This window comes from Kogia breviceps, chromosome 4 (genome assembly GCF_026419965.1).
Source record: "Kogia breviceps isolate mKogBre1 chromosome 4, mKogBre1 haplotype 1, whole genome shotgun sequence".
Taxonomy (NCBI): Eukaryota; Metazoa; Chordata; class Mammalia; order Artiodactyla; family Physeteridae; genus Kogia; species Kogia breviceps.
This window is the reverse complement of record NC_081313.1, coordinates 178,267,123-178,292,016: the sequence shown is the minus strand read 5'-3', so window position 1 is coordinate 178,292,016 and position 24,894 is coordinate 178,267,123. Positions and strand designations below refer to the sequence as shown.

Here is a 24,894-nt window from a genome sequence, read left to right as displayed (position 1 = left end):
GCTAGCTACAGGTGGGATAGGGAGACGCGAGAGGGAGGGGATATGGGGATATAAGTATAGCTGATTCACTTTGTTATACAGCAGAAACTAATACAACAATGTAAAGCAACTATACTCCAATAAAGATGTTTGATATGTAAAAAAAAAAAAAAAAAAAAAAAAGAACTAGCTCCTGTTGGCTGTCCAAGTCTCCAAGATTAGCAGGTGTTCAAAGGGCTAACCACAGACAGTCCTCAAATTGATACTGTCTCTTGGAAATAAATAGGATTGAAAGATAAAAACCAGAAAAAAGAATATTTTTTTGTTCCCACCACGCCTCCTATCTCTGCACCTAAAATTACATCGTTATATCAAATGCCACCAGGGGGCACTATATCACAACGCTTTCCTTAGCTCTAGCCCAGAGCTTGGCTTCATATATAGTAAAACCAATTTCTCCGTTTGTGGAAATTTTATTTTGTGCCAGTTATCATATTTTGCTCACACAGTTTGGAATAGGTATTATTGTCATCATTCTATAAATGGAGAAATCCGAGTAGTGGGAGCTGAAGTCTGGTGCTGGGACAGCCAGCTGGCGGCAGAAGTTGGATTCCGCCTCTCAACCCACCCGCCGAGGGAGAAACCGCAGTCACAGCCACGCCCATCCGGTTCGACTCCTGGTTTGGGCCCGTGAGGGTAAGCGCGCATGCTCAGGGGGCCCACAGGGACGCCTCCAGCCGCCAGGGGGAGCCCGCGACATTCCTGCCTCTCTGGCCCGCGCCGCCCGCGGGTTGGTAGAAATCCCAGAGTTCGGCGCGTTTGAGGCCCTTCCGCCGCGGCAGCCATTGAGGAGCGGCAGGTTAGTGAAGTCCAGCGCGAGTACCATCAGCTGCCATCTGGACTCTTGGGGCCCCAGTGCAGCTCGGGGGTATGGTTGGGTGCAGCGAGCAAGCCCGGGGGAGCCGAGGCGCGGGGTTCCGGGCGGCGGGGACCGAGCCGGGACTCAACCTCCACCCCTCTCTCCCCACCCCTGTCCGTAGCCATGGCTCTGCGCTACCCCATGGCCGTGGGCCTCAACAAGGGCCACAAGGTGACCAAGAACGTGAGCAAGCCGAGGCACAGCCGCCGCCGCGGGGTGAGTGCCGGGAGCGCAGTCGGGGTGTCGAGTCCTGAGAGCAGTGGGAGCCCTGGTGTCTTAAACGGAAGAAAGCGGGTGTCGGGTTTGCTCAGAGCAGAGAGTGAAAACGCCGGTTACGCGCCTGCGCGGCGAACGCCCGCCGGGGCTAAGTAACGAGACCCACCTGGCCCAAGTAACGAGACCCACCTGGCCCGTGGATTCGGAAGCTGGGGCAGGAGCGAATTGGGAGTGTGTTGTTGTTGTTGTTGCGGTACGCGGGCCTCTCACTGCTGTGGCCTCTCCCGTTGCGGAGCGCAGGCTCAGCGGCCATGGCTCACGGGCCCAGCCGCTCCGCGGCATGTGGGATCTTCCCGGACCGGGGCACGAACCCGTGTGCCCTGCATCGGCAGGCGGACTCTCAACCACTGCGCCACCAGGGAAGCCCTGGAAGTGGGTTTTGACGCATGAGCAGGAGTTTGCTGAGTAGAAGGGTTTCTGGATCGGAGTTGGAATGTGGAGAGAAAGCGGATTTCTTGTGTCAGGTTGAGGAAAAGTAGGCTCATGGGGGTTTATATATTTCTTCATTAAGCGGCCCCGACTCCACGGTGCCCAGCTTGTATCCAGGGAGAGAGGGTTCTGGGCCCGGGGACGTGCCACTTTGGTGTTGATAGGTTTGGGGACCGGGGAGGATTTGGGCTTCCCTTGTTAGCAGACACACAACACTCCACCCTGAGACCCTGAGCGGCCGGGTGCCCCCTCGGAGCCCAGCCCTGATGCCTCCTTTCTCCCGCAGCGCCTCACCAAGCACACCAAGTTCGTGCGGGACATGATCCGGGAGGTGTGCGGCTTTGCCCCTTACGAGCGGCGGGCCATGGAGCTGCTCAAGGTCTCCAAGGACAAGCGGGCCCTCAAGTTCATCAAGAAAAGGGTAGGTAGGATCCGTGTTAGGGCCGGAGTGGGACTTGGGGCTCAGGCTCACGGCCCTCCTTGCCCGGCAGGTGGGGACACACATCCGGGCCAAGAGGAAGAGAGAGGAGCTGAGCAATGTCCTGGCCGCCATGAGGAAGGCGGCAGCCAAGAAGGACTGAGCCCTTCCCCTCTATGCACAATAAAACTTTTCCAGAAACTTGGGGTTTCTGTGCTGCCAGTGGGAAGGGAGGTGGGGGGGCATCTGCTGGGGCACACGTGTCCCTGGGCACCTTGGTGACAGGCAGGGTGGTGAGGACAGAAAGAAGCCACAGCCAACCAAGCAGTACTGGAAACGGCTTTTAATCATAATTAAATAGTCAGTCAGTGATTAAGCCACGATTGAGGTCGGGCTCCAGGCCTCTCCCGAGCTTCCTGTGGCTCAGCTGCCTGGAGCCTCTCCCCTGAGCGCAGTTCCAGCCCCAGCGGGCCCAGCTGTGCCTGCAGTGCCCAGAGCCGGCGTCACCGCTCCACAGCCAGGGCCTCGGCCTGCTCCTCGGGGAAGGCGATGTTGAAGATCTCGCGGTAGTGCTCCACGAAGTGCACCTCCAGGCCCTCGGTGATGAAGGCCGCCAGGTCGTAGAAATCCTTCTTGTTCTCGGTTGGCAGGATGATGCATGTCACTCCGGCACGCTTGGCCTGGGATGGGGGGGGTCGGCAGCTCAGTGGGAGGGAGGAGAGGGCAGGGCCTGGCGCCAGGTTCCCGGTGCCCACCCTGCCTCGCCCAGTTGAGGAAGTTGAGGCCTAAGGTAGCATCATCAGCCTCCGTTCCAGTAGCCTGGCAGCAGGAACCCAGGCTTCTGGTGTGCTGTCACCCCAGAGGCTCTCCCCACCCCCAGAGGCATCTGGAAATACAGGAATTATGAGGTCCATGGTTTCTGGGGTTAATCACAGCACCCACTGCTTTACATTTATTTAGAGGTCTGGCACCTAAAAATGCACAGGAGCTGAAGACTGCCGTGCACCCTGTCCCACCCGGGGCCTCTGAGCTGCTGTCCCTCAGCCTGACTCTGCCCCTTGGTGGACAAGGGTCCCGATGTGTCACCATGTGCTGCTCTAGGGACAGCGCGCAGTGACTCACTGAACCTCCCACTTTGCAAGAGAGGAAAGCAAGGGGCAGAGAGCCTCCCACACACCTTGCCTGGGGGGTCCCTATCACGGGAGCCTCTCCCTGAGTGCTCTGTGGGCACCTGGGGCTACAGGTAGGGAGAGGCCTGGGGGCTCAGGTGAGAGACGCTAGGGTGCTGCCAGGAGCTCGGGGGGCCCCCAACACTGAGGGGAAGCACAGCCCACCCCCCACCCCCCACCACCATCCACCACAGTCAAACCTACAGCACACCCAGTGAGACGCTGGGCTCTGGGCCCTCTGTCCACCTACAGTGCCCAAGCCTTGCTCCTCCCGCCTCTCCTGCACCCACAGGTCTCAGTGCTAGGCCACGTGGGCGCCGAGGAAGCAGGAGACGCTACTCTTATCCCTGAGGAGCTGAGGGCTGAAAAGGTTGGAACCACTGTGGAGGGAGGGGCAGCTAGGCAGTCAGTTCAACAGGGGTGCCAAGCCAGGCACGTCCAGGTCCCACGCCCGTTGAGCCTCACTTTCCCCCTCTGTAAAGTGGGCCTGTCACTCTAATCGCCTGCGGGAGTTAGCCCTGACGCACGAACAATGGCTGTGCGCTATCCCGTGCCCAAGTCGCTGGCGGGACACTCACCGCAATGGTCTTCTCCTTGATGCCTCCCACAGGCAGGACCTTGCCCGTGAGGGAGACCTCGCCCGTCATGGCCAGGTTCTGCCGTACTGGCCGGCCCAGAGCCAGGGAGAGCAGGGCCGTGACAATGGTGCAGCCAGCGCTTGGGCCGTCCTTGGGGGTGGCGCCCTGGGGGGAGACAGGCTGGTGGGCAGGTGGCTGCCAGGTGGGGGGCGTGGGGCGTGGGCACGGGGCCAGCCTCACCTCAGGCACGTGCAGGTGGATGTGTGAGGTCACCAGGTACTCATTGGTGGGGTCGTACCGCATCAGGAAGGCCCTGGCGAAGGTGTAGGCAATGCGGGCACTCTCCTTCATCACCTCCCCCAGCTGGCCTGTAACCTCCAGGCTCCCGTCCTTGTCCCCCTTGCTGTCACGCGGCCGCCTCAGGGACGTCTCAACAAATAGCGTGGAGCCTCCTGGGGAACCGAGGGCAGAGCCCATGAGCCCAGAATGCTTCAGAGTCCTGACGGCCGCTCCCGCCGCACCCTCACCCTCGTCCCCAGCGAGGGGACGCCCCTCACCGTCCCCTCCCTGGCTCATCCCAGCCTACAGCCTTCTCATCCCTCACACCTCAGTGCCCGCACTGTCCCCTCGTGGCAGCAGATCCACCTGCGGGGACCGGGTTACATGGAAACCTGAAGACCATCTCCGTGCTGGGCCCCCGCGCGGGTAGCTGCCCGCGGCGCAGAGCCTGCCGGTGCCGAGCTCGCGTCCTCCCGTGCGGTCCCCCTCAGTACAGCCCACGTCAGCAGATGCCGCGTGGCTCAGAGCCTGCCTCCTCCACGCCCCTGCCCCCGTCCCCAGGACCGCACCCAACCCTGCCTGCTACACAGACCCAGCGTCCCCACTGCGGGTGGGCTGAGCCACGTCGCCTGGACGGGAAGCCCCTCGGACCCTTCTCCCCAGAGCTGCCTGGTGGCCCCCCAGGCGACGGGGTCTCGTGCTGTGAGGGGCTGTCCTTCAGGCAAACCTGAAAACCACGAGCCCGAAGAAAGCTCACGGGGCACTGCTGCCGCCTCGCGGTCCCATCGTCCCTGATAAGCCCTGGTCCCCTGGCCTCACTGCAGCCCGCCCACCAGCGGAGAGGGCGCTCAGAGCAGCCCGCGGTGAGAGCACCCACCTCTACCGGGGGACAGACGACCACAGGGACGTGCAGAGCCCCCGGCGCTGCCTGCTGTAGCACAGGCCACTCACCCATGGCGGTCCAGGCCAGGCCCATGGCCACGCCGGGAGGCGTCACGTCGTACATGCGCTCCACCGTGAACACCGGCTTCCCCACGAAGTCCTGCAGGTTCTCCGGCGTCACCTCCACGAACTCAGCCTCGCCGCTGACGATCTTGTAGGCGGACTTTCGTAACACCTGTGTGGACGCGGCGGGCTGGGGGGCGGCCGGGCCACAGAACCGGCCCCCCACCCCCTGCCCCCAACTCTCCTCCACCTGCCTTTAATCTTTTACAGTTGTGGTAAAGTACACGTGACCTAAAACCATCTTAACCATTTTTGAGTGTACAGCTCAGTGGCAGGAAGTGCATTTGCGGTGTCCAACCATCCCCTCTAGAACTTTCTTACCTTCCCAAACTGAAAACTGTCCTGATCAAACACTGCCTCCCCAGCCCCACCACCTACTTCCTGTCTGCAGCTGTGACCCCTCTAGGGACCTGCTGTGAGTGCACTCGGCACGCGTCCCTCCGCCGCGAGCAGGCCGGCTCCGGCTCACCTTCTCCACCTGCTTCTGCAGGTTGCGGACACCGCTCTCCCGGCAGTACTGCTTGATGAGGAGCGTCAGCACGTCCGATGACAGTGTGGCCTTGCTCTCGTCCAGGCCACACTGGGCGCGAGCCTGAGGCACCAGGTACTGCTGCCAGGGAGGAGGAGAGCTGCCATCAGGACCCCCAGGGCCTCTCCCGTGGCCCCTGCCCACCCTTCCAAAGACCCCTGGCCGGGTAAACGAGGTCACCGAGGTAGACCCTGGGCCTGCCCCATGGAGCCCCTGTCCCCGGCGGGTAGCTGGGGGCCATTCAGCGGAGGGTGTGAGGGGAGGCTGCTCTCGGAGACCACACCTAAGCCGAGACCTGAAGGGAGGAGAGCCAGCAAGGCCAGGAGGGGGTGGCACAGTGTCCAGGGAGAGAGCCCAGCAGGTGCCAGGATCCTGAACGGTGGGCCAAGGACCTGCAGACGCCCAGCCTGCCGCCTCCACGTGCTCCCAAGGCTCATCTTAGCTGCCTCTTCCTCCAGGAAGGCCTCCTTGAACCCCTAGACTTCCTCCTCATACAGAGACCAGTTATGTGACTGCTGCACAGAGCAGGTGGGGATGGGGAGCAGGTCAGAGGCTCCAGGGTCACTCGGGGCCCAGCACCACTCCTGCCGCACAGCATTCGGAGCCTGAGCAGTCCTGAGCGCTGACTGCGGGGCAGAAGCGTCCCAAAGTCCTCATGTCCCTCCTGCTGTCCCTTCAGGGGTTTGAAAGAACCCCTCCACCCACACCCCCAAGCCTGCCCCTCCTCTGCCTGGTCGAGTGTCCAGGCTGCTGGGGGACGGGAAGTGACGGGGAGTCCCAGTACCCCCGTGACTGCCTCAAGCCAAGAGCTCCTCTTCTTCGCCTCCCACCGCCCGGGGGATGCAAAGACTGCAAGCCTGCACCTGTCGCAGGGCTGCGAAGGGCTCAAGGGGAAAAGATGCGCTAAAGCCCTCTCTGGAAAGAACACACTGTATCAGGAAGTCGAGCCCTCTGGTAAGGAAATCCGGCTCTCTCCTGACCGCAGGCTAGTAAAGCACCGCACACGCCGGGGCACCAGGAAAAGGGCAGGATCCCACCAGCCCAGGAAGAGCTTTCCTACAAACAGAAGTGCAGACAGAGGCCCGCATCCCGGGAACCCTGGGCCCTGGAAAAGCCCGGGTCGGCAGTCCCATAACCCGGGGAAGCATGGCTGGTGGGTAGACGGATAGCGGCCTCACTCTCGCGCCCACAGCCGTTACTGACCCAGCACGACACCGGCCGAGGTGCGTGACCACGAGGCGGCGGGGCACTCAAGGGGTAACTTACTGTCAGAACTGAACTCACAACCCCAAGACAGTGCTGGGCCCTGAAGGCCGAGGTGGGGTTGTGTTACCTTCAGCACTGTGCTCACGGAGTGTCTTTCCTTGCTCTTGTTCTACGACCTGTGATTATAGCAAGAAATACATATTGGGCCTTTGGCCCCAATTCCCTGCACGAGAGATTCTAAGACGCTTGGAATGTCCTGAGTGACAGGGACAAGAAGAGCATCCTTTCTTATTCACAAGAAGCCCCTTTCAAGAAGTGATCATTAGCATAGCTGGATGGGGGCTGGTGGCCAGAGGAACCAACCAAGGGGCTGGAGAGAGAGAACTTTCAGCCCCCCCCTCGGCCCCCAGGGAGGGGGGCTAATCGCCAGTGACCAATGATGCAGTCAGTCATCCAGTCAATGAGCCCTTCCCCACACGCTGCCCCTGGAGTCTCTGTTTTGGCTGTTCCCTAGTTGTATCCTTTATAATAAACTGGTAACAGTAAGTAAAAACCCTTGTCCTCCTGAGTTCTACAGGCTCTTCCAGCAAATTATCAAACCGAGGAGGGGGCTCTGGGAGCCCCCGATTTATACCCAGTCAGTCTAAAGTAAGAGCGGCCAGGGACTTGGCTGGCATCCAAAGTGGGGGCAGTGCTCTGGTCTGAGCCCTGAACCTGGGGTCTGATGCCGTTTCCGGGTGGGTAGTGTCAGAACTGCACTGAATCCTAAGACCCTCGGCCGACAATAGGTTGGGGTGGGGAGCTCCCCGAACCCCCACCTTGGTGTCGACCGTGTCTTGTAATCACACCACACGGGCAGATCCGGTCCGTGTCCGCCTGCCGCCTCCTGGCTCGGGAGCCCCAGAGCGGGATCTGCGGGTTGTGCCCCTAGGTCCGGTTAAGGGCCTGGCCCCTAGTGGGCACTCGGATGTTCCCTGAGCCCAAGCGGCCGCGGGGCGCCCCTCCCCAGGGCCGGGCCAGCGGGGCGGCCTTACCTCCGCGATGGCGAGCTTCTCCTGGGCCACGTAGCCTGACACGTTGATCATCTCCATCCGGTCCCGCAGCGGCTCTGGGATGGTCTCGGTGACGTTGGCCGTGCAGATGAACAGCACCTGGGGGAGGCGGCAGTGAGGTGCGGTAGGACGGGGCGTCCGGACTCTCCCCGCCGGCCCAGCCCCCGGGTGGGACACGCACCTTGGACAAGTCCACGGGCACGTCCAGGTAGTGGTCCAGGAAGTTTGCGTTCTGCTCGGGGTCCAGCAGCTCGAGCAGCGCCGACGACGGGTCCCCCTGGTAGCCCCGGCCAATCTTGTCCACCTGAAGGGGCAGCGGGGGGCAGTGGGCGTTAGCCCCTTGTCCTCCCCCAGTGCCCGCTCGCCAGACACCCCAGCGGGACACCAGACCACTGGGGGCTGGGGCTAGGGAAGCCCGGAGCAGGAGGGCTGGCCGGACCGTGCGGCCATGGGCAGCGACCAGGTCCTCCAGGGCGGGAGGGGGCCGGTGTGGTGTCCTGAGACAGCCGGCTGCAACAAGGCCACCACCCACAGTGACGCAGGCACCATGGAAACCGCAGGGGGCCACAGGTTCACCTTGAACACAGACTCCGTCTGGTCGGGGCCGCCTGGAGCTGTGGGCCAGGAAGGCCCAAGGGGCCACGTCCAACCTCAGGGAAGGGTATGAGCCCAGCCAGAGCCCAGCCCTCAGGCCCCACACACCTCGTCTATCAGAACCAGGGGGTTCTCCGTCTTGGTCTTCTTTAGGCACTGGATGATCTTGCCCGGCATGGCACCCACGTACGTCCGCCTGCGCAAGAGGGCACAGCGGGGCGGTCGGTGCCCCAGCGCCTGGGCTAGCCACACTGGCACCCAAGGCCCAGCTCCCCTGGAGCTGCGGGATCACCACATGCCTTCCAAGGCCGCCCAGAGACACAGGGAGACGCACGCGGCGTGGCCCCGGCGGAGGATAAATGCTTCCGCACTGTGCGGGCGGGCAGAGCGCTGGGTCATCCTGACGGTGTAATGGTCCCAAGTCCTGGGGCTGTCAGTGTGCTCCCCCAGCTCAGGCTCAGGGCAGGGGACAGATTCACAGCCAAGTCTCACTCAGACTCTTCCCGCTAGCCAGCACCTCCTATCCAGATGGCAAAACCCAGCTGGCATTGCCCAATCCAACAGAAGGAGAGGGGCAGGGAGCAGCCAGGGCCTGTGGCAGGAACATCCCCCACACCCGGGTCCTTGGGCCTCAGGGTCACCAGGCCCAGGGCCCGGCCCCAGCCGGCACGTCCTTTCAGGAGTGTTTCCTGAGAGCCTACTTGTCTGCCCAGTTCGGCTGCAGCTGCCTGCCTGACATTCTTAGGAAATCATACATGAGTCCAGTGCTGTGAGCTAAGGCCCAGCAGGGCAGACGGACCACAAAGCAGGCAGAGGAGAAAATCACAAGGTACGAAAGACTTTGTACCCGCGACAAAGAAGAAAAGCAGGCGTGGGGTATCTGGAACGCCACTTCTGAGGGTGAGGCAGTATTTTAAGGAAGAGATAAGGAACAGCTTAGGGAAAAGCTACAAGCAGAGGAGGTGAGACGGAGCTACATGGGTGTCTGGGGGAGGGGCACTCCAGGTGAAGGGCACAGCCCGTGCAAAGGCCCTGGGGCAGCACCGTGCCTGGTGTGTTGGAGGAACAGTGAAGAGGCCCGTGTGTCTGGAGCAGAGTGAGCGAGGGGGAGAGAGGGAGGAGGGGAGGGCAGGGAGGGGACTTGGGCTTTTACCCCCAGGGAGGTGGGAGCCCTGGAGGGCTGTGGGCTGAGGAGGGTTTGGCTGTCACCAGTATAACGGCAGTCAATTCCCTGCCCCTAGACCAACATCGGCACAGAATGCCCACCTGCTCGCACCCTGCTGGGTGCCCTTTCCCCGATGACTAACCCCCAGCGTCACAGACCTCCTGTGCTTCTTTAGAAACTCGAGCACATGGTGCTTGTCTGCAGCTCCCTGTCCTTCCTGAACCAGGGCCTGGCTCTGCCTCCGCCTCTGCCTCCCTCTCTGCCCCCAACCCCTCCACCTCCATCCTGCTGCACCTCCCAGCTCAGACCGCAGCTCCCGGGCACGCCTGCACCATTCCAGCCTGCAGGCCTCCCAGGGACCCCGCCCCCAAGGCTGTGCCGGCCTCGTCCCCTCCTGACCCCAACCCGGGCCCCACCATGCTCCGGCTCCCTTCTCCAAAGCCCTGGAGCTCACACTGGGCTCCGGGCTGAGGAGGTCTTGAGACTGGCCACTGTCCAGGGAACTCAAGAGAGCCAGGAGTGGAGGGGGGCTGCAGCAGACTGGGGTGCTTGCACCCTGCCCAGCGGGCGGCCCGGCTCTGGAGCATTGCTGCCAGGAGGGCCTGTGAACCCTGGTGCCCAGAACTGTCCGTGCTTTTAGAAAAGCCAGAAAAGTAACTTGTAAACACAGATTTAAACCTGCTTTGGACACTACAGGATGGAAATGCATGGCCGACTCGGAACAGACACTCACGTACCTACTGCACTTGTGTCTCACCGAGGCTTTTCAAAAAACCACCCTCTGCGGAGGCCAGCGTGGCAGGAAGCCCCAGAACACAACACCCTTAATGTCCCACAAACGGACACCACACACAGGCCAGGTGGCTGTCAGAGCCTGCACACAGCGGATGCCAGCCCTGCTCTGGGCCTGACCAGGGAGGCAAGAACCAAGACAGGTGCTGTCTTGGTTCTCACTGGGGAGACCGTCTCGCCTCCCACTCTAGTCCCCAGTCCCCAGGCCTGCGGCCAGTGTTGCCGGGGTGTGGGGTGCTGAGCTGGTGGGATGGAAGCTGGAACCAGGGGGCCGTCCTGACAGCCAGGCCGAGAGGCCTTTCCAGTGGTTGAGAGGCCAAGATTTTGATGCAATTTGATCTGAGGTTTTTAGGCACCTAGACTGAGCCAGGCCTGAGGTCAGATGGACACGCTGACTTTTCAGTTACCTATTCCAGCGTGAGTGGAGTTTGCTGCCCGCCACCATCACGCTACAGAGTAAGAACAGACCCAGGAGAAGGAAGGCTGATGGGAGGCGGGGTGAGCCCCGAGGGGGAGGGGCCGGGCCAACCTGTGCCCCTTGATCTCGGCCACGTCCGTCATGCCCCCGACGCTGAAACGGAAGTATTCTCGGTTCAGGGCCCGGGCGATGGAGCGAGCGATGCTGGTCTTGCCCACACCTGGGGGACCGTAGAAGCAGAGGATCTTGCCCTGGGTCGATGCCCGGAGCTGGCTGACGGCAATGAATTCCTGCGGGCAGAGGCAGGAGGACCCCGTGAGACAGCACTGCCCTTTCCACGGGGCCAGGGCCCCCGCCGGGCCTCAGCCTCCCCACCGTCCAGGCATCTGGGGCTACGAGAAGGGACAGGGCCTGACCCAGAGGGGCTGAGCACCAACAGGACGAGCGGGCGGCAAGGGGACGCAGGTGATGGGCTCTGGGTGACCCTGATGCCAGGCCCACCCGACAGCTCCCCACCTGGATCACAGCGTCCCCTCTCCCCCCGCCGGCCCACCCGCTCTCAGCCAGACGCCTCTGGCCCTCGTTTCCTCCTATCGCGAGCACAATTCTTATCCCCCTAAGGAATCCGTGAGCCCCCTGGAGCGGGCAGGCGGGCCTGGGTGGCCCCTAACACCTGCGACCCACTCCAACCCCGGTCCCTCCGGCTGGGCCCCTCCATCCCTCACCCTCCTCAGCCCCTGCTGACCCCACACCAGCCTTGGCCCAGCCAAGCCCCCCACAGACCCCCAGATTCTCCAGGGAGCTCCCCTGGGTTTCCCCCACCGCACAGGGGGAGTCCCGGCTCCCGGGCCCCAAGGCCCCCGCCACCCTCACAGATCCAGACACGACAGCCGCTGCCTCTCAGAGCTCGGCCGGGTGCCCCGCACACGAGCGGGGAGGCGGGCGCGGCCCCAGGGAGGGCGAGCGGCCGAGCCTCACCAGGACGCGCTTCTTGACGTCCTCCATCCCGTAGTGGTCCTCCTCCAGCACCGCCCGGGCCCGGGACAGGTCCAGGTTCTCGTCGCTGTACTTGCCCCACGGGATGGACGTCAGCCAGTCCAGGTAGTTGCGGGTGACGCTGCCACAGGACAGACAAGAGCCGGTGAGCGGGCCCAGTGAGCCGGCCGAACCCCGCTCCGTACATCCAGTGCTGGGACCCACGCGCCCGACGTGAGAACGACACCAAGTGTCAGCTGGGGCCCGAACTGCCCTGACAGGCGGGCCCAGCCCGGCCTGCCCCACTCCCGGCACGGTGCGGACACGCCTCGCCTACTGCGCCGCGTGGACACCTTGCGTCTCACACCCTGAAGGTTTGCGGTAACCGCGCCTTGTCAGGTGACGGTCCTTTTAGCAATAAAGTACTTTCTAATAAAGGCATATACGTTGTCTTTTTTTATACATGACGCAACTGCACACTTAACAGACTACAGTAGAGCGTAAACATAACTTTTACACGAATAGGGAAACCAAGAAGATTCACGTGACTCGCTTTCTTGCTATGAACCGAACCCTCGGCGTCCCCGAGGTCTGCCTGTATGGGTGCAGTTCCTGGCGCAAGGGCTACATTTGCTTCCCAGACCAGAGGCTCTGCGAGCATGGGGCCGGCTCAGGGTCCCACAGCACAGGAGGGGCCAGCGGGTGGGATGGGGGAGGGGCAACCTGATGCGGGCAAGCGGGGAAACTGAGGCCTGGAGCGCGACCCCAGGCCGAGGGCTGTGCACCCAGGGACAGAGGCGCCCCTCACAAAGGGACTGACGAGGAGGAGGCAGGGAGGTCAGGGTCAGAGGAGGAGGCGAGGCGGACGACAGAAGCAGAGGCTGGAGTGACGTGCTCGGAAGATGGAGGAAGGGCCGGGAGCCGTGGGAACATTTCCGAGAAGCTGAAAAGGCTGGAGACAGAGCTTCTCCAGAGCCTCCAGCAGGAGCCCGTCCTCCCCACCACACCAGACGTGAGGGCCTCTGCCTCCAGACCGTGACATGAGCCTGTGACCTTCTAAGGGACTAAGCGTGTGGTCACCCTGACATCGGTGTGGGAAGTGCACTCACTGCCCCGGGGAGAGGAGCTGGGGGCATCTCTGGCGGGGAGGCCTGCGGTGTCCGGGGGAACCGGCGTCTCCCGGGGTCCTCGTGCGAAGAGACCAGCCTTCCCCAGACACCCTGAGCCAGAGAGGGGCCTGGCCCGGCAGCCCGGGAGGGTCCGGTGCTACCGGCCCGCTCAGATCCTCCCTCTGGGGAGCTGCCCCACGAGCCGCCCCAGAGCAACGCCCAGGCCTGGGCTGCGGGCAGAGCCAGAAGCATCCCGCGGGGCCCCGACCCCTAGCCAGTGTGCACAGGACAACAGCCGCCAGGCAAGGCCAGGGCCCCAGGAAGACACTCGTTTCCTGGCTGACTCAAAGCCGCCAGAGGGAGGCCAGGGGAGGGGGTGGCCTTGAAGCAATGGCCCTGGGGACTCCTGGTCCTGACTGGTGGCACTGGCTTAGAGCCAGATGTCCCTGGCTTCAAATCCCTGTCCCCCCACCTGCCAGCCCAGAGGCAGGGGCACTGATGTAACTTCTCCAAGCCTCGACTCCTTCATCTGTGAAACAGGGGCGACAGAGACACGGCCCACACAGGGGCGATACGAGAGGATGGACACCCACCGTGACCAGAACATGCATGACAGGCCCGCCCTCCTGGCTTTCGGGGGACCCCAGTCGGATGCCCAGCGTTCCCGGGGCTGGGGAAAGAGACGGGCCCCCTGGTGCTCACTTGAACTCGGAGGAGTGGTTGTCCAGCAGGCCCAGCTTGCTCAGCTCCTCGTCCACCACTTCCATGACATGCTTGGGGACCACGAGCTCCTTTAGCCGCTCGCGGAACTTCTCCTCGATGGCGTCCTTGTCGTCCTTCTCCAGGCCCAGCTCCTTCTTGATGATCTTCAGCTGCTCCTGCAGCAGGTACTTGCGGTGCGTCTGCTTGATCTTCTCCTCCACCTGCAGGGCCCAGGCGCCGCCGTCAGAGCAGAGGGGACGCAGCCCAGGGTGGGCCTGCTGCTTCCTCAGGACATGGGAGAGAAACCCAGGGCACCCAGCCTCCGATTTCCCCCACGTTCCACCCTAAGTCCTCCTGGTCACGGGCCTCGCAATAAGTAACACCGAATTCCAGGGGAGGAAGGGATCCACCCTTCAAACCTGGTTACGACCAGGAAAAGCTGGGCCTGATGCCAGTGTGTCCCCCACGTTAATCAAAGGGTGCCACACGCTCCCTCTAACAGCCGGAACAGCAGGAGGCAGGTTCAGCGCCCTAGGGCAGCATTGGCAGCCACCCAGTGACCTGCTGTCCTGTGCCCTTGCATGTGAGAGCTGCCTAGTGGCTTTTCCAATTAAAGATATAATACAAGAGATTTTGGGGCTTCCCTGGTGGCGCAGCGGTTGAGAATCCGCCTGCCGATGCAGGGGACGCAGGTTCGTGCCCCGGTCCGGGAAGATCCCACACGCCGCGGAGCAGCTGGGCCCGTGAGCCATGGCCGCTGAGCCTGCGCGTCCGGAGCCTGTGCTCCGCAATGGGAGAGGCCACAACAGTGAGAGGCCCGCGTATCACAAAAAAAAAAAAAAAAAAAAAAAAAGAGAGAGATTTTCCTGGTGGCACAGTGGTTAAAAACTCTGCACTCCCAATGCAGGGGGCCCGGGTTTGATCCCTGGTCAGGGAACTAGATCCCACATGCATGCCTCAACTAACAGTTCACATGCCACAACTAAGGAGCCAGCGAGCCGCAACTAATGAGGCCAAGAGCCACAACTAAGGAGCCTGCCTGCTGCAACTAAGGCCTGGAGCAACCAAATAAATATTTTAAATAAATAAATAAATAAATAAAATATGATACGAATTTTTTTCCTAACAAAAACTAAGTGAGGGCTTCCCTGGTGGCCCAGTGATTAAGAATCTGCCTGCCAATGCAGGAGACACGGGTTTGAGCCCTTGTCTGGGAAGATCCCACATGCCACGGAGCAACTAAGCCCATGCGCCACAACTACTGAGCCTGCGCTCTAGAGCCCGCGAGACACAACTACTGAAGCCCGTGTTCTGCAACAAAAGAAGCCACCACAATGAGAAGCCCGTGCACGACCACGAAGAGTGGCCCCCGCTCGCCGCAACTAGAGAAAAGCCCACGTGCAGCAACGAAGACCCAACGCAGCCAAAAATAAATAAATAAATTCATTTTTAAAAAAAACCTAAGTGCTATAACAGCCTCTATGGGAAAAGAACCTAAAAAAGAGTGGATATATGCATACATATAACTGATTCACTTTGATGTACAGCAGAAACTAACACAACATTGTAAATCAATGATACTCCAATAAAAATTTTTAAAAAAACAACAAAAAACAACTAAGTGATAAAAGTGAGTTAAATCTGGAAAACGTTAAGTAACCGACAATCCAGGCAGTCAGTCCATGGGTTTGTCCAGTTGAGAAGGTGGGCCTCCAACAGCTGAGTCTGGGGAAACAGCTTTCGACCTCTCCCGGGCTGGCTCCCAATTTCTAGCATTTGCCCCCGGGCTCCCTCAGTGGTCAAGAGGGTCCCAGGACCTCTCACTCTGCACTCAGCTGCTGGCACCAGTTTGACATTTTCGCACAGGTTCCCAGCCCCGAAGGGGAGCACGGCCTTACAGAAGAGACTCTCCTGGGCGCTGGGGCCCCGCCCCACCGCTCACCTCCCGGCCCAGGCGCTGCTGCAGCTTGCTCAGCTCAAACTCCTTCTTGAGGAGGGACAGAGCCTTGTACAGCCGCTTGGGAATCTGCCAAGAAAGGGAAGACGTGAGAGGATGGCCATCTGTGTGGAGGGGCAGCGGAGAGGGAGTGCGAACCGGGGCAGTTGGACAGGCCACGCCTCCCCAAATCCGAGAGGGTCGCACGCTCTGCCCCAGCAAGCCCAGTGCTCCAGCCACACTCCACAGGTCTGCAGGCCGTGTGGACCACGACACTGGCAGAGGTGCTGCTCGTAACGATGAGACTGGCGACAACCCAAACACGCCACCCACTGAATGACGGGCACCACCCAGTGGGACGCCACGCGGCCACTACCAAGAACGAGGGGCCGGACGTGACGGAAGGACGCGGGCTAGCGTGAACCCACCCCAACACCGGAGCCCAGGACAGCTGCCAGGCGGGGAGGCCGCACTCACGTTGGTCTCCTCCAGGACGTCCTGCAGCTCGTGGGACTCGGCCCCAGTTAGTGCGGCGCCCATGTCACTCAGGTAGATGGGGTTGTCCACCACCCTGTGGCCTGCCTGCATCATCTGCAGCACAGACTCTCTGGAAGGGATGGAGATGCTGCCACGGGGCACCGGGACCGCCACGGTCCTCACTGGGCCGTGGCCCATCCTGGAGCAGGACTAACGCCCCAATGCCCGGACATAAGCCACCCTGGCAGCCATCCAGCAGCCCTCCTGAGACACCCTCCCCCTACCTGGCTGATGACGAGAGCGCCGGGGCCGGGTAGGCTGCGCCCCCTCCAACCTCCCGCCCGCCCCGGGGCCTCCCTGCTGGGAGGGAAGCGGCTCCCCCCTCAGAGGCCCCCGCCTCAGAGGCTAGGCAGTCCCCAAGCCCAGCCAGGATCTCAAGGAGGACAAGCAGCCAGACAGCACCAGCCTGGCCTCGTCAGGAGACAGGAGACCAACCTGTAGAGCGGGTTCAAGGCGATGATGTCCCGGATGGTCTTCACGATCTCCGCGGTCAGGGCCTGGCAAGCAGGGAGGCCACATGGGTCACTGGGACCAGAGGGGGCTGTGGCCCTGGAACCCCTCACACCAGGCCCAGCCAAGGACGGCCCCAGAGGCCCAGGAGCGGAGCCCCACTTCCCAAGTCACAGGGACTCAGGACCCAAGTGCAAAAACTAAACCAACCCTGTCTCTGTGGACCACTTGGAACCTCGACCTTAGAACGAGCCATCTTGGGTGGGGAGAAGGGGCTCGAGGTCTGTCCCCACCCAGAACCTCACCCCAGCCGGCTGTGCTATGGATACCACGGTATTGCTGTCCTTCTTGCCTTCACTGCTGCCACAGAGGCCAGTGACACTCCCGGCAGGATCACTGGACACAGTTCATGGCATAAATCCTGCACCTTGTTTCCAGAGGCCACAGGTCCCGGCACCTGGCACTCTGCTCAGGGCACTGCCGGCACGAAGCAAGCAGCCACCACTGCTGGGCTTTTTCAGTGTGATCCACCTGTCTCTGGTTAACGGGTTTGTCCCTCATCTGCCTGGGATGACCTCTGTAGAAGGAACCAGAACAGGCCAGCTGGAGGGCCTGCACAGCACGCGCGTCAAGAGGGACAGGCGCGCTCCAAGCTCCCCACTCCCCTCCCCTCCCCCTAGACGAGAGCCTTCAAGGAAACACTAAGGCTGGGCTGCCCAGGACAGCAGCCACCAGCCGCTGCTCACATTTAAGTGAGTTGAAATGAGATACAATTAGACGTTCTGTTCCTCAGTCACAGCAGCCACAGGTCAAGTGCTCAACAGGCACAGGGGCAGAATGGTGCAGAGTCACAGAATGCAGCCAGCACGTGGAAAGTTCTCCATGGCAGAGCTACTCTGGAGGGCCCCATGGAGGCAACTGCCAGCTCCGGGCCCCTTCCAGCGCCCGCAGCAGACATCACCAATGGATTGTGGCACTCCTTCCCACCGAGCTCAGAACCCACCCCAGGCTCAGACCAAAGCTGTCAGCTATGCCAAGCTGGTGTTCCCCTTGGGGAGGCCAAGGACACCGGGTGCAGGCGTACCCGAGGAGCCTTCCACCTGCCTTGCCTTTCTTCTTCACCTCTCCCCGTTGGAGGCAGGTCACCCTGCCCATAACCTACGTGAGAAGGATGGTGGAAGGACATTTCCCGACACCCTCTCGACAGCTGGTTCGCCATGCTATGGAGAAGAAGGCAGGCCAGCCTAGGCTTGGGGTCAAGATGGCCAGAAGGCTCTTTCCCGTCTTGGAAGCACGGGTCACAGAATCAGCTGCATGTGCCCTGCCCACTCCCCCACCCCTGGGCCTGGGAGGAGGAGCCAGGACCCGGTTCCCTCACAGCAGCCAAGGCTCCAGCCACTTCCGACCTTCCCGACACCAGCTCCTCCCAGGACTCCTGGAGGAAGAGGGCGCTCCGCCCCCCATGAGCACTCACCTTCACCTCCTCTGTGACCTGGAAGTCCTCGTGGGCGACGTTCTCCACCTCCACCATGAGCACCTCACCAGCGGGGCTGGGCTCTGGCTCCACCACCACCTCCACCGGCCGCCTGGCGCCCCCGTCCTCCTCGGCATCCTTCTTGCCCCGCTTCGGCTTCCTGCGCAGCTTCTGCTTGTTCTCGCCCTCGGGCTCCTCCGGCTCTACCTCCAGCTGTCTGTTGATGTGAACCCTGAAGACGGGGAAGAGGAGGTGAAGCCACCGAGGCTGGGGGGAAGGGGGGCGTCCTGCCGGCCACAACACTCTGCGGTGCTGATGACACAGGCCTCGCTGGGCCCAGGCCCCTGCAGCCACCAGGGCTGGTAGGGAGAGGGGAGCTGCTATCTCAAAACCCAAGACACCAGCAGGCCCTCTGCCCCTGGACTCCAGCCAACCCATCCATTGTTTCCCACACCAACATCCGCTGTCCTCCAGGAACGAGGACGCCAGTGGCAGCCCGTGCTCTGGGGCCCATCAAGGACTCTGCCTGCCCCTCCCCTGGCCTCCAGCTCACCACACGGTGGCTCCTGCACAAGGTTCAGCTCCAGGTTCAAGGGCACCTCCACTGAGGTCCTCCCCAACCACTCCACATGAAGTCCAGCCCCACATGTGCACACACCCACCCTACCCCCATCCACCGTCATTTTCACCCCAAAGCACCTGCCACTGTCAGAATTTAGCTGGTGACCTGTTTTCCCCACGCGGGGGGCGGGCTCCCCAAGTTGGGTCCCTCGCCGGCTACTCCGCTCACACCCGAAGGTCTGGCAGACACCAGGCACCTGGTGTTCAGTGGCGTGTTGGCGCTTTTCTGCCACACAGGGTAACTAACAACAGTACCGCCCTTAGAGAGCAGGCCTGAGTGCTACCGGGGACGCGGACTCAGCGGTGGGCGGACGCCAGCAAGATGCACAGAGAAAAGGAGGCGGGGCCCTGGTGAACACCAAGGCGGCCCGGCCTCAGGACTCAGCAGGACTCGTTCTCCAAGGCACCCTATAGGTTGGCGGAGCCGTGAGTAGCCGCACTGTCTTTGTTTATTTTGGTTATATCTTATTCTGTTATTTCTGAGCCATGAATCCTCCCAGGAGACAAAGGTACCCCGTCTTCCCTAAAACAGACTCTAACGTGAGCAGGTAAAGACAGGCATGGGGGCTCGGCGCGGAGGGGAAGCCACCAGGACGGTCCACAGAAGCACTGCCAGCCCGGACTGTTTCCCCGTGTGCTCTGGGGGAGCTGCCGGCTGACACAGGAAAAGGCTCCATGAGAGGAAAGGGTGAATGGCTCTCGAGTCAACAAACACCAACGGGCATCTTCAGTAAGAAGCTTTTCCAAACACTACGACCTTAACGGTTGGTGAGTCTGAAACGTCTCCCACATGTCTGTGATCGCAGGACACCTTTGACAAGCATCTCATCTTGGGAGACCAATGTTCCTTGGAACACGTGAAAAGAAATGAACACATTCATTTCTTCCAGCTTCAACCCAGTTGATCACATAGGTTTTTCTTAATTAGCCGTAACAATACAGCAAGCTAGACTGGGCTTGCAAATGCCATATGAAGCCCTTCGGCAGAGGAGGCAGAGGCAGACTGGCTGAGTAAAAAAACCACAACCTGGACTTCTCTGGGGGTCCAGTGGTTAAGACTCCCTGCTTCCACAGCAGGGGGCACGGGTTCGATCCCTGGTCCGGGAACTAAGATCCCGCAAGCTGCATGGTGCAGCCAGGAAAAACAAAAAACAAAAAACCCAACCTGCCAAGCTGAATGGAGACGCAGATGCAGGCACCAGGGGGAAGGCACGCTGACACCCAGGCATGAACCATGAGGCAACGTGCTATCTTCTGTTTCGTGGTGCTTTTTGGACTAACGGGCGTGAGAAATGGCTTCTCACTGACCACCCAGACTGCCGCTTAAGCAGAGCGGCTCTGAGAAGAGGCGGGGGGTCCACCTCTGCTTTGGCCTGGTCACTGCGGTGACCGAAAAGGGCAGGTCGGGGCTGAAACCTGGGGCGCTCCAGGCCACTCTTCCCGCCCCTCCCCGCGCACTCGGGCTCCCGCACCTTCTGTGTCCCATGACGATCATGCGCAGCTTGTCCCCAAGGTCCTGCATCTCGTGGATCTGGACAAACGTCCCCGTGTGGTAGATCTCGTCCAGGCTCTCGACCACGTCAGACTCGTTGCTGAGGGAGAAGGGACACAAAGGAACATGGGCACAGGTGCTCTGGCTCTCTTGGCCTTGACCTCCTTGCTCCTACGGGTGCTCTGGGCCACCCCTGAGGGTCACCGCACACAGGCGGGCGGGGCCAGATGGAATCTGGATTCCACTCCACACCTCCTCTTATGGAGCCTGCGTAGAACACACCTTCCGACTTGGAAGTGGAACTCATTCCGACCTGGAGTCGAGGTGAATGTGCCCGGAGCCCCCGCATCTGCCCGCCTAGCTCTGCTCTGAAGCAGCCTCACCCCGGCCTAACACCAGGGGTCCCCAAGGTTAGCTTCCCCCCACCTGGACCACGCATGAAGCCCAGGGCCTGGGGCACAGTCTTCAGCCCAGACTGAAAAGGGACACTCAGCTCTCGGCCTCATCCCCCGGAGGTTTGACCTGGTTTCTTTCAGGTCAGGAGCCAGAGGTCCAGGCTTCTCTTACGAAACAGGCTCTGCGGTGAGCTACAATCCAGGGCGGCTTCAACAAAGGAGTGAAGGAAAAATTACACTTACTTGTCATCTTTCTTTAGAAAGACGCCGGCATACGGCTGGGCTAGGCGGACTTTCCTTCTTAGCAGCTCAACCAACTTCTTATTTTTAACCTAGCATGACAATGACCCCAAGGTGAAATGCAGGGTAGGCTTTCTAGCTGATGCTGTGACAGCAACTCTAGCGTTTTCTGTAATACTCTCTAGGCGTGTGCTAATCTGATCCAGGACTAACCAACACGGTCCAGGAACCTCTGAACCAAAAAAAAAAAAAAAGGACAGGCAGTATTGAAGAGCTGCATGCCTTAGTTTTTCCCTCTTCCTAAAGAAAACTAAAAGGAGACAAACGGCCCGTACCAAGAAATTGATTTCACATCCAATTTCAAGAGCTGTTTCTGTGGCGAAATGCCTTGGCTTGAAAATCTCAACTCTCTGCTTCTCTTTTCGGGAGGACAAAAGTAAATGTGCGTAATTCAAATGTGACACACCCCACAGGCTGGTAATTTCCTCCAATGTTCATGGAAAGTATATCCCAATCACATCTATATCCTATTCATTGATCACCGAAACCTGCCCCAACAAAGCACATTCTCCTCTCATTCCACTGGCAGGTAGAGGGCTAATGATGTTTCCTAGGAAACAGCTGATAGGGAGGAGCACAGGTGTCCTTAGGACTCAAATGATTTCCTTCAAGCCTGTGTTAATTCCTAGACCAGACTCTAACTAAACTTAATGGCGCTCAAACTTTGGCATAAGTCAGAATTCCCTGGAGGGCTTCTTAAAACAGATGGTTGGGCCCCATCCCTGGAGTTTCTGATTTGGGAGGGCTGAAGCGGGCCTGAGAGTCTGCACTTCAAGCAGGCTCCCAGGTGATGGCTGCTGGTCCAGGAACCTGGCTTTGAGAAGCAGCGTTTTAACTCACTCCATGACCAGACGGTATGGGAATTCCTGACACTCTAAATGCATTCTCCCCAGAACAAAGGTCCGTGACATCCGTCAGGAGAGTTTCATGACCCACCCAAAATTAACAGCCACTGGTCTATACTCAGAGGCCACTAATAAGGAGAGACGCCACTGGGGCAAGTTAGCCGCATGCACTGTCAACTACCAAATCAAGAGTAATCAGAGCTTGGCTAACAGGTTCAGAAACACTTATTGGGTCCCCTGGGAGCTCCCACTTTCTCCATGGCTAACAGCTGACTGTTGCATCTTAGCACCTGTCCCTCCCTCTGGTGGGACCCCTTTTTCATTATTTATAAAGTAACAGCAACAGGAATACCACATGCAAGTTCCACATGCCAGTCTCACACTAACCGCAGCATCTCATGTAACCCTCCTGGCTAGCCCTAGGTGGGCACACAGGATCTCTTGGAAGAATCCTGTCTCTACTTGGGCACTGGGGACAGGGGGCATCTGCCACTTTGAGGGGCTGAGGGGACCGTACCTGCTGAACATCCTGGCCCGAGGGGCCTGGAAGGGTAGAGGGGACGGCTGGGGTTGGGGGGAGGTCAAGTATGGAGAAAAGACCCCCAGGGCTCGTTTCTGAGGTGTCAAAAGCGCACCACATGGGTAACAGCAGCTGCTTCTTACAAAGGCGTATCAAGCACCAGGCACGGTTCTGAGGCCTTTAGACATGACCTCATTTACCTCCCATCACAGCTCTAAGAAATGAGGTACTATTATTACGCCCATTTCACAGATGAGGCAATGGAGGCCCAGAGGAACAGCTTGTCCAAGGTTATGGAGCTAGGGGTGGGGAGGGGCCAGGATATGAACCCACAGGGGCCGGCCCTGGGGCCTGCCAGTAACCACTACAGAACATCAGGGAAGGCCCTTAGAAGGGCAGCTCGGACACACACAGTCACAGTGCGGGAGAGGAGGTGCAGGGGGCTCCTTCTTCCCCCCGCTCCACTGGCTAAGTGCTGTCCCTCTGCACTGTCCTTTCCCTTCCCAAGGGATCGCTGAGATTTATTCAGCAGAGACTGGAAAGTAAGGGCAGAGGCTGGAGGGTGAATGCAGAGCTGACTCATTGTGTGACCTTGTTTAGACAGTTAAGAGATAACGCTTCTCCTCCACGAACTCATTTCCACATCATTAAACAACTCAAGTTCCTTGCACTCCTGCTGCTTTCTATTACATCAGCCTGGTCCATGTGCACCACCCCACACCCCGTGGCTCTTAGTCTGAAAAGATCTTTACTGTCTCTTGCACCAGAACATAAGTTCCTTAGGCAGAGGGGCTGTGTCTGACTTGTTCCGCTGAATCCTCAGCCGGCTACATGAGAACAAGAACACCCTACTGAATAAATGAATGAATAAACCCCTGGGAACATCCTTATGCCATGTTCCTCCTAAGCCTCCCGGACAATCCCTCGCTCTATCATACCCTGTAGTACTTACAGCCTTCCAGTCCATAATTTACTTACTAGCCTTGTTTATTACCTCTCAAATCCCGCTGGAACCGAAGCTCCAAAGGCAGGAAAGTGTGTCCGTTTTGTTCAGGGCTGTATCCCTAACACTTAGAACCGTACCTAGTACATGACCTCAAGAAACATTTAAGGAAGGAATGAATCCAGATCCCAAAGGGCCCCTTAACCAGAAGGCAGACCGCCCTGGAAGAGACTGTCACAAAACATTTACCAAGAGCAGCAGAAAAGTAACCGAGTGGCAAGACTGTTCTGATCTTTCCCGGCACCGAATTTCTAGGACTAAGACTGTTAAGTGGACAATCCTAAGCTCGTTGGATTCAACTCTCCTGAAGGGATCTGAAAGGGGGCGGAAACTGGCTCAAGTTCACTAGCAGTGAGAAAACTAGGACTCGAACTTTTCCAAGTTGTGAGGCATGAGGGTGCTGAGCGATCCCTTGGTCCAACCCGCAGCTTGCAAACGTGGGGGAAACGGAGGCCAAGACGGGGGCTCTCGTTACCTCGACAATCTTGATAAAGCGCGGGAACACTGGGTTGCGCGTAACGGCGATGAGCGGCAGGTGCGGGAACACGTCCGGGATCATCATGGGCGTCAGCGCCGTTATGACAGGGCCTTCCCCGCCGCCCGCGCTGCCCCCCACGCCCGAGGCCCCGTCCTCCGCGCCGCCCTCGGAGGCATCCTCGCCGCCCGAGAATGCGCCGCCACCGCTGCGGTTGTTAGCATCCCGAAGTCCCCGCCAGTGGCCCGCGGCGGCGGGGCCTTGACCCTGCAGCGCCCAGGGAGGAGAGGCGTCGCAGGCCCGCCGGCCTCTGGGCAACCAAGCTCTGGCCGCAGTCGGGGCCCGCCCCCCGGCGGCGGCCAACAGCGGCCGCCGAAGCGCCCAACACCTCGCAGCTCCCCACAGCCGCACGTACCCTGCTCCCGCCGCCATAGCCCGGCCATCCTGGCGGCGCGCGGGACTTGCGTCATTTCCGCGGGCCCGGCTGGGGCGTACGTGACGGCCGGCGCGTGCCTGCGTGCCCACGGGAGGGGTGGCCGGAAACGGAGGCTGCAGGGGCGGGACTTGGAAGAGTGGAGGCGGGGCCCACACAAAGTAGAGTCGGGAGCGTTTACGCTCCCTCGTCGCATCCACCTTTTCCGATAGGCCCCCTTCGGATCCCGGGGAGGGCTGTGGGCACGCATGATGGCCCCTAGAAAGAGAGCAGCTGTGCCTGCAAGCGCAGCTTTGGGAACGTGTGGGCAGCCCGGTCCAAACACTTGGGCTTAGGAATGTGAGTGACACGCGCAAGCTCAAGCTCTGGCGCGCGCCGCGGTTGGTGGATTCGGGCTTCCCGGGAGACGCTAAGCCCGTGCTCAAACTGAAGACAGCCCAAGGGCGGCAGTATGCGCATGCCCAGCCGCTGGGGGCTTGTTGAGATGGGCGGATTCAGGCTTCTTGGGGAACTAGGTGCGCTTGCCCAGGCTCCGCGCTAGACTGCGCATGCCCAAGCTGTAAAGCGACTCCCCGCGGCAGTTGAGGAACTGTGTGTTAGCTGTGGCGGGTGGTATGAGATGCTGCTGTTAATGCTGGTGGCGGCGACTACCTTGCGGCTCTGCCCGCTGGCCAGAGCTCAGCCGCTGTGCCGGTGGGGCCGCCCTCCCGGGTCTGGGGTGCTGCCAGGGGTCGGGGAGGGGGCAGGCTCATCCCTGCGCGGAATCCTGGAAAGATGCTCCCCTCCCCAACCTTATTGAGGCTTCCCAGTTTACTCCTC

The 24,894-nt window shown here is 60.4% G+C and overlaps 2 protein-coding genes across 3 annotated transcripts; one reads left to right on the top strand and one right to left on the bottom strand.

Annotated features, from left to right (window-relative positions):
• Positions 1–732: 732 nt before the first annotated feature.
• Positions 733–2,222, top strand: RPL36 (ribosomal protein L36). Of its 2 annotated transcripts, none has more exons than XM_059060809.2 (4): positions 733–838; positions 1,020–1,114; positions 1,890–2,024; positions 2,095–2,222. In XM_059060809.2, the coding sequence occupies exons 2-4, from the start codon at positions 1,022–1,024 to the stop codon at positions 2,182–2,184; spliced, it is 318 nt and encodes a 105-aa protein (XP_058916792.1). In that variant the 5' UTR covers positions 733–838; positions 1,020–1,021; the 3' UTR covers positions 2,185–2,222. The 2 variants fall into 2 exon arrangements, with proteins under 2 accessions (XP_058916792.1, XP_058916793.1); XM_059060810.2 differs by having other exon boundaries at positions 802–907.
• A 127-nt stretch (positions 2,223–2,349) lies between these two features.
• On the bottom strand, positions 2,350–24,085 carry LONP1 (lon peptidase 1, mitochondrial). Its single transcript, XM_059060795.1, is given in 20 exon segments — positions 2,350–2,701; positions 3,769–3,933; positions 4,009–4,220; positions 4,999–5,164; positions 5,522–5,662; positions 7,822–7,938; positions 8,021–8,143; positions 8,542–8,629; positions 10,920–11,098; positions 11,787–11,925; positions 13,595–13,815; positions 15,537–15,620; positions 16,008–16,137; positions 16,503–16,564; positions 17,992–18,223; positions 20,085–20,204; positions 20,743–20,831; positions 23,643–23,909; positions 23,911–23,997; positions 23,999–24,085. Coding segments are annotated over 20 exon segments (2,886 nt in total). The 3' UTR covers positions 2,350–2,524.
• Positions 24,086–24,894: the final 809 nt, after the last annotated feature.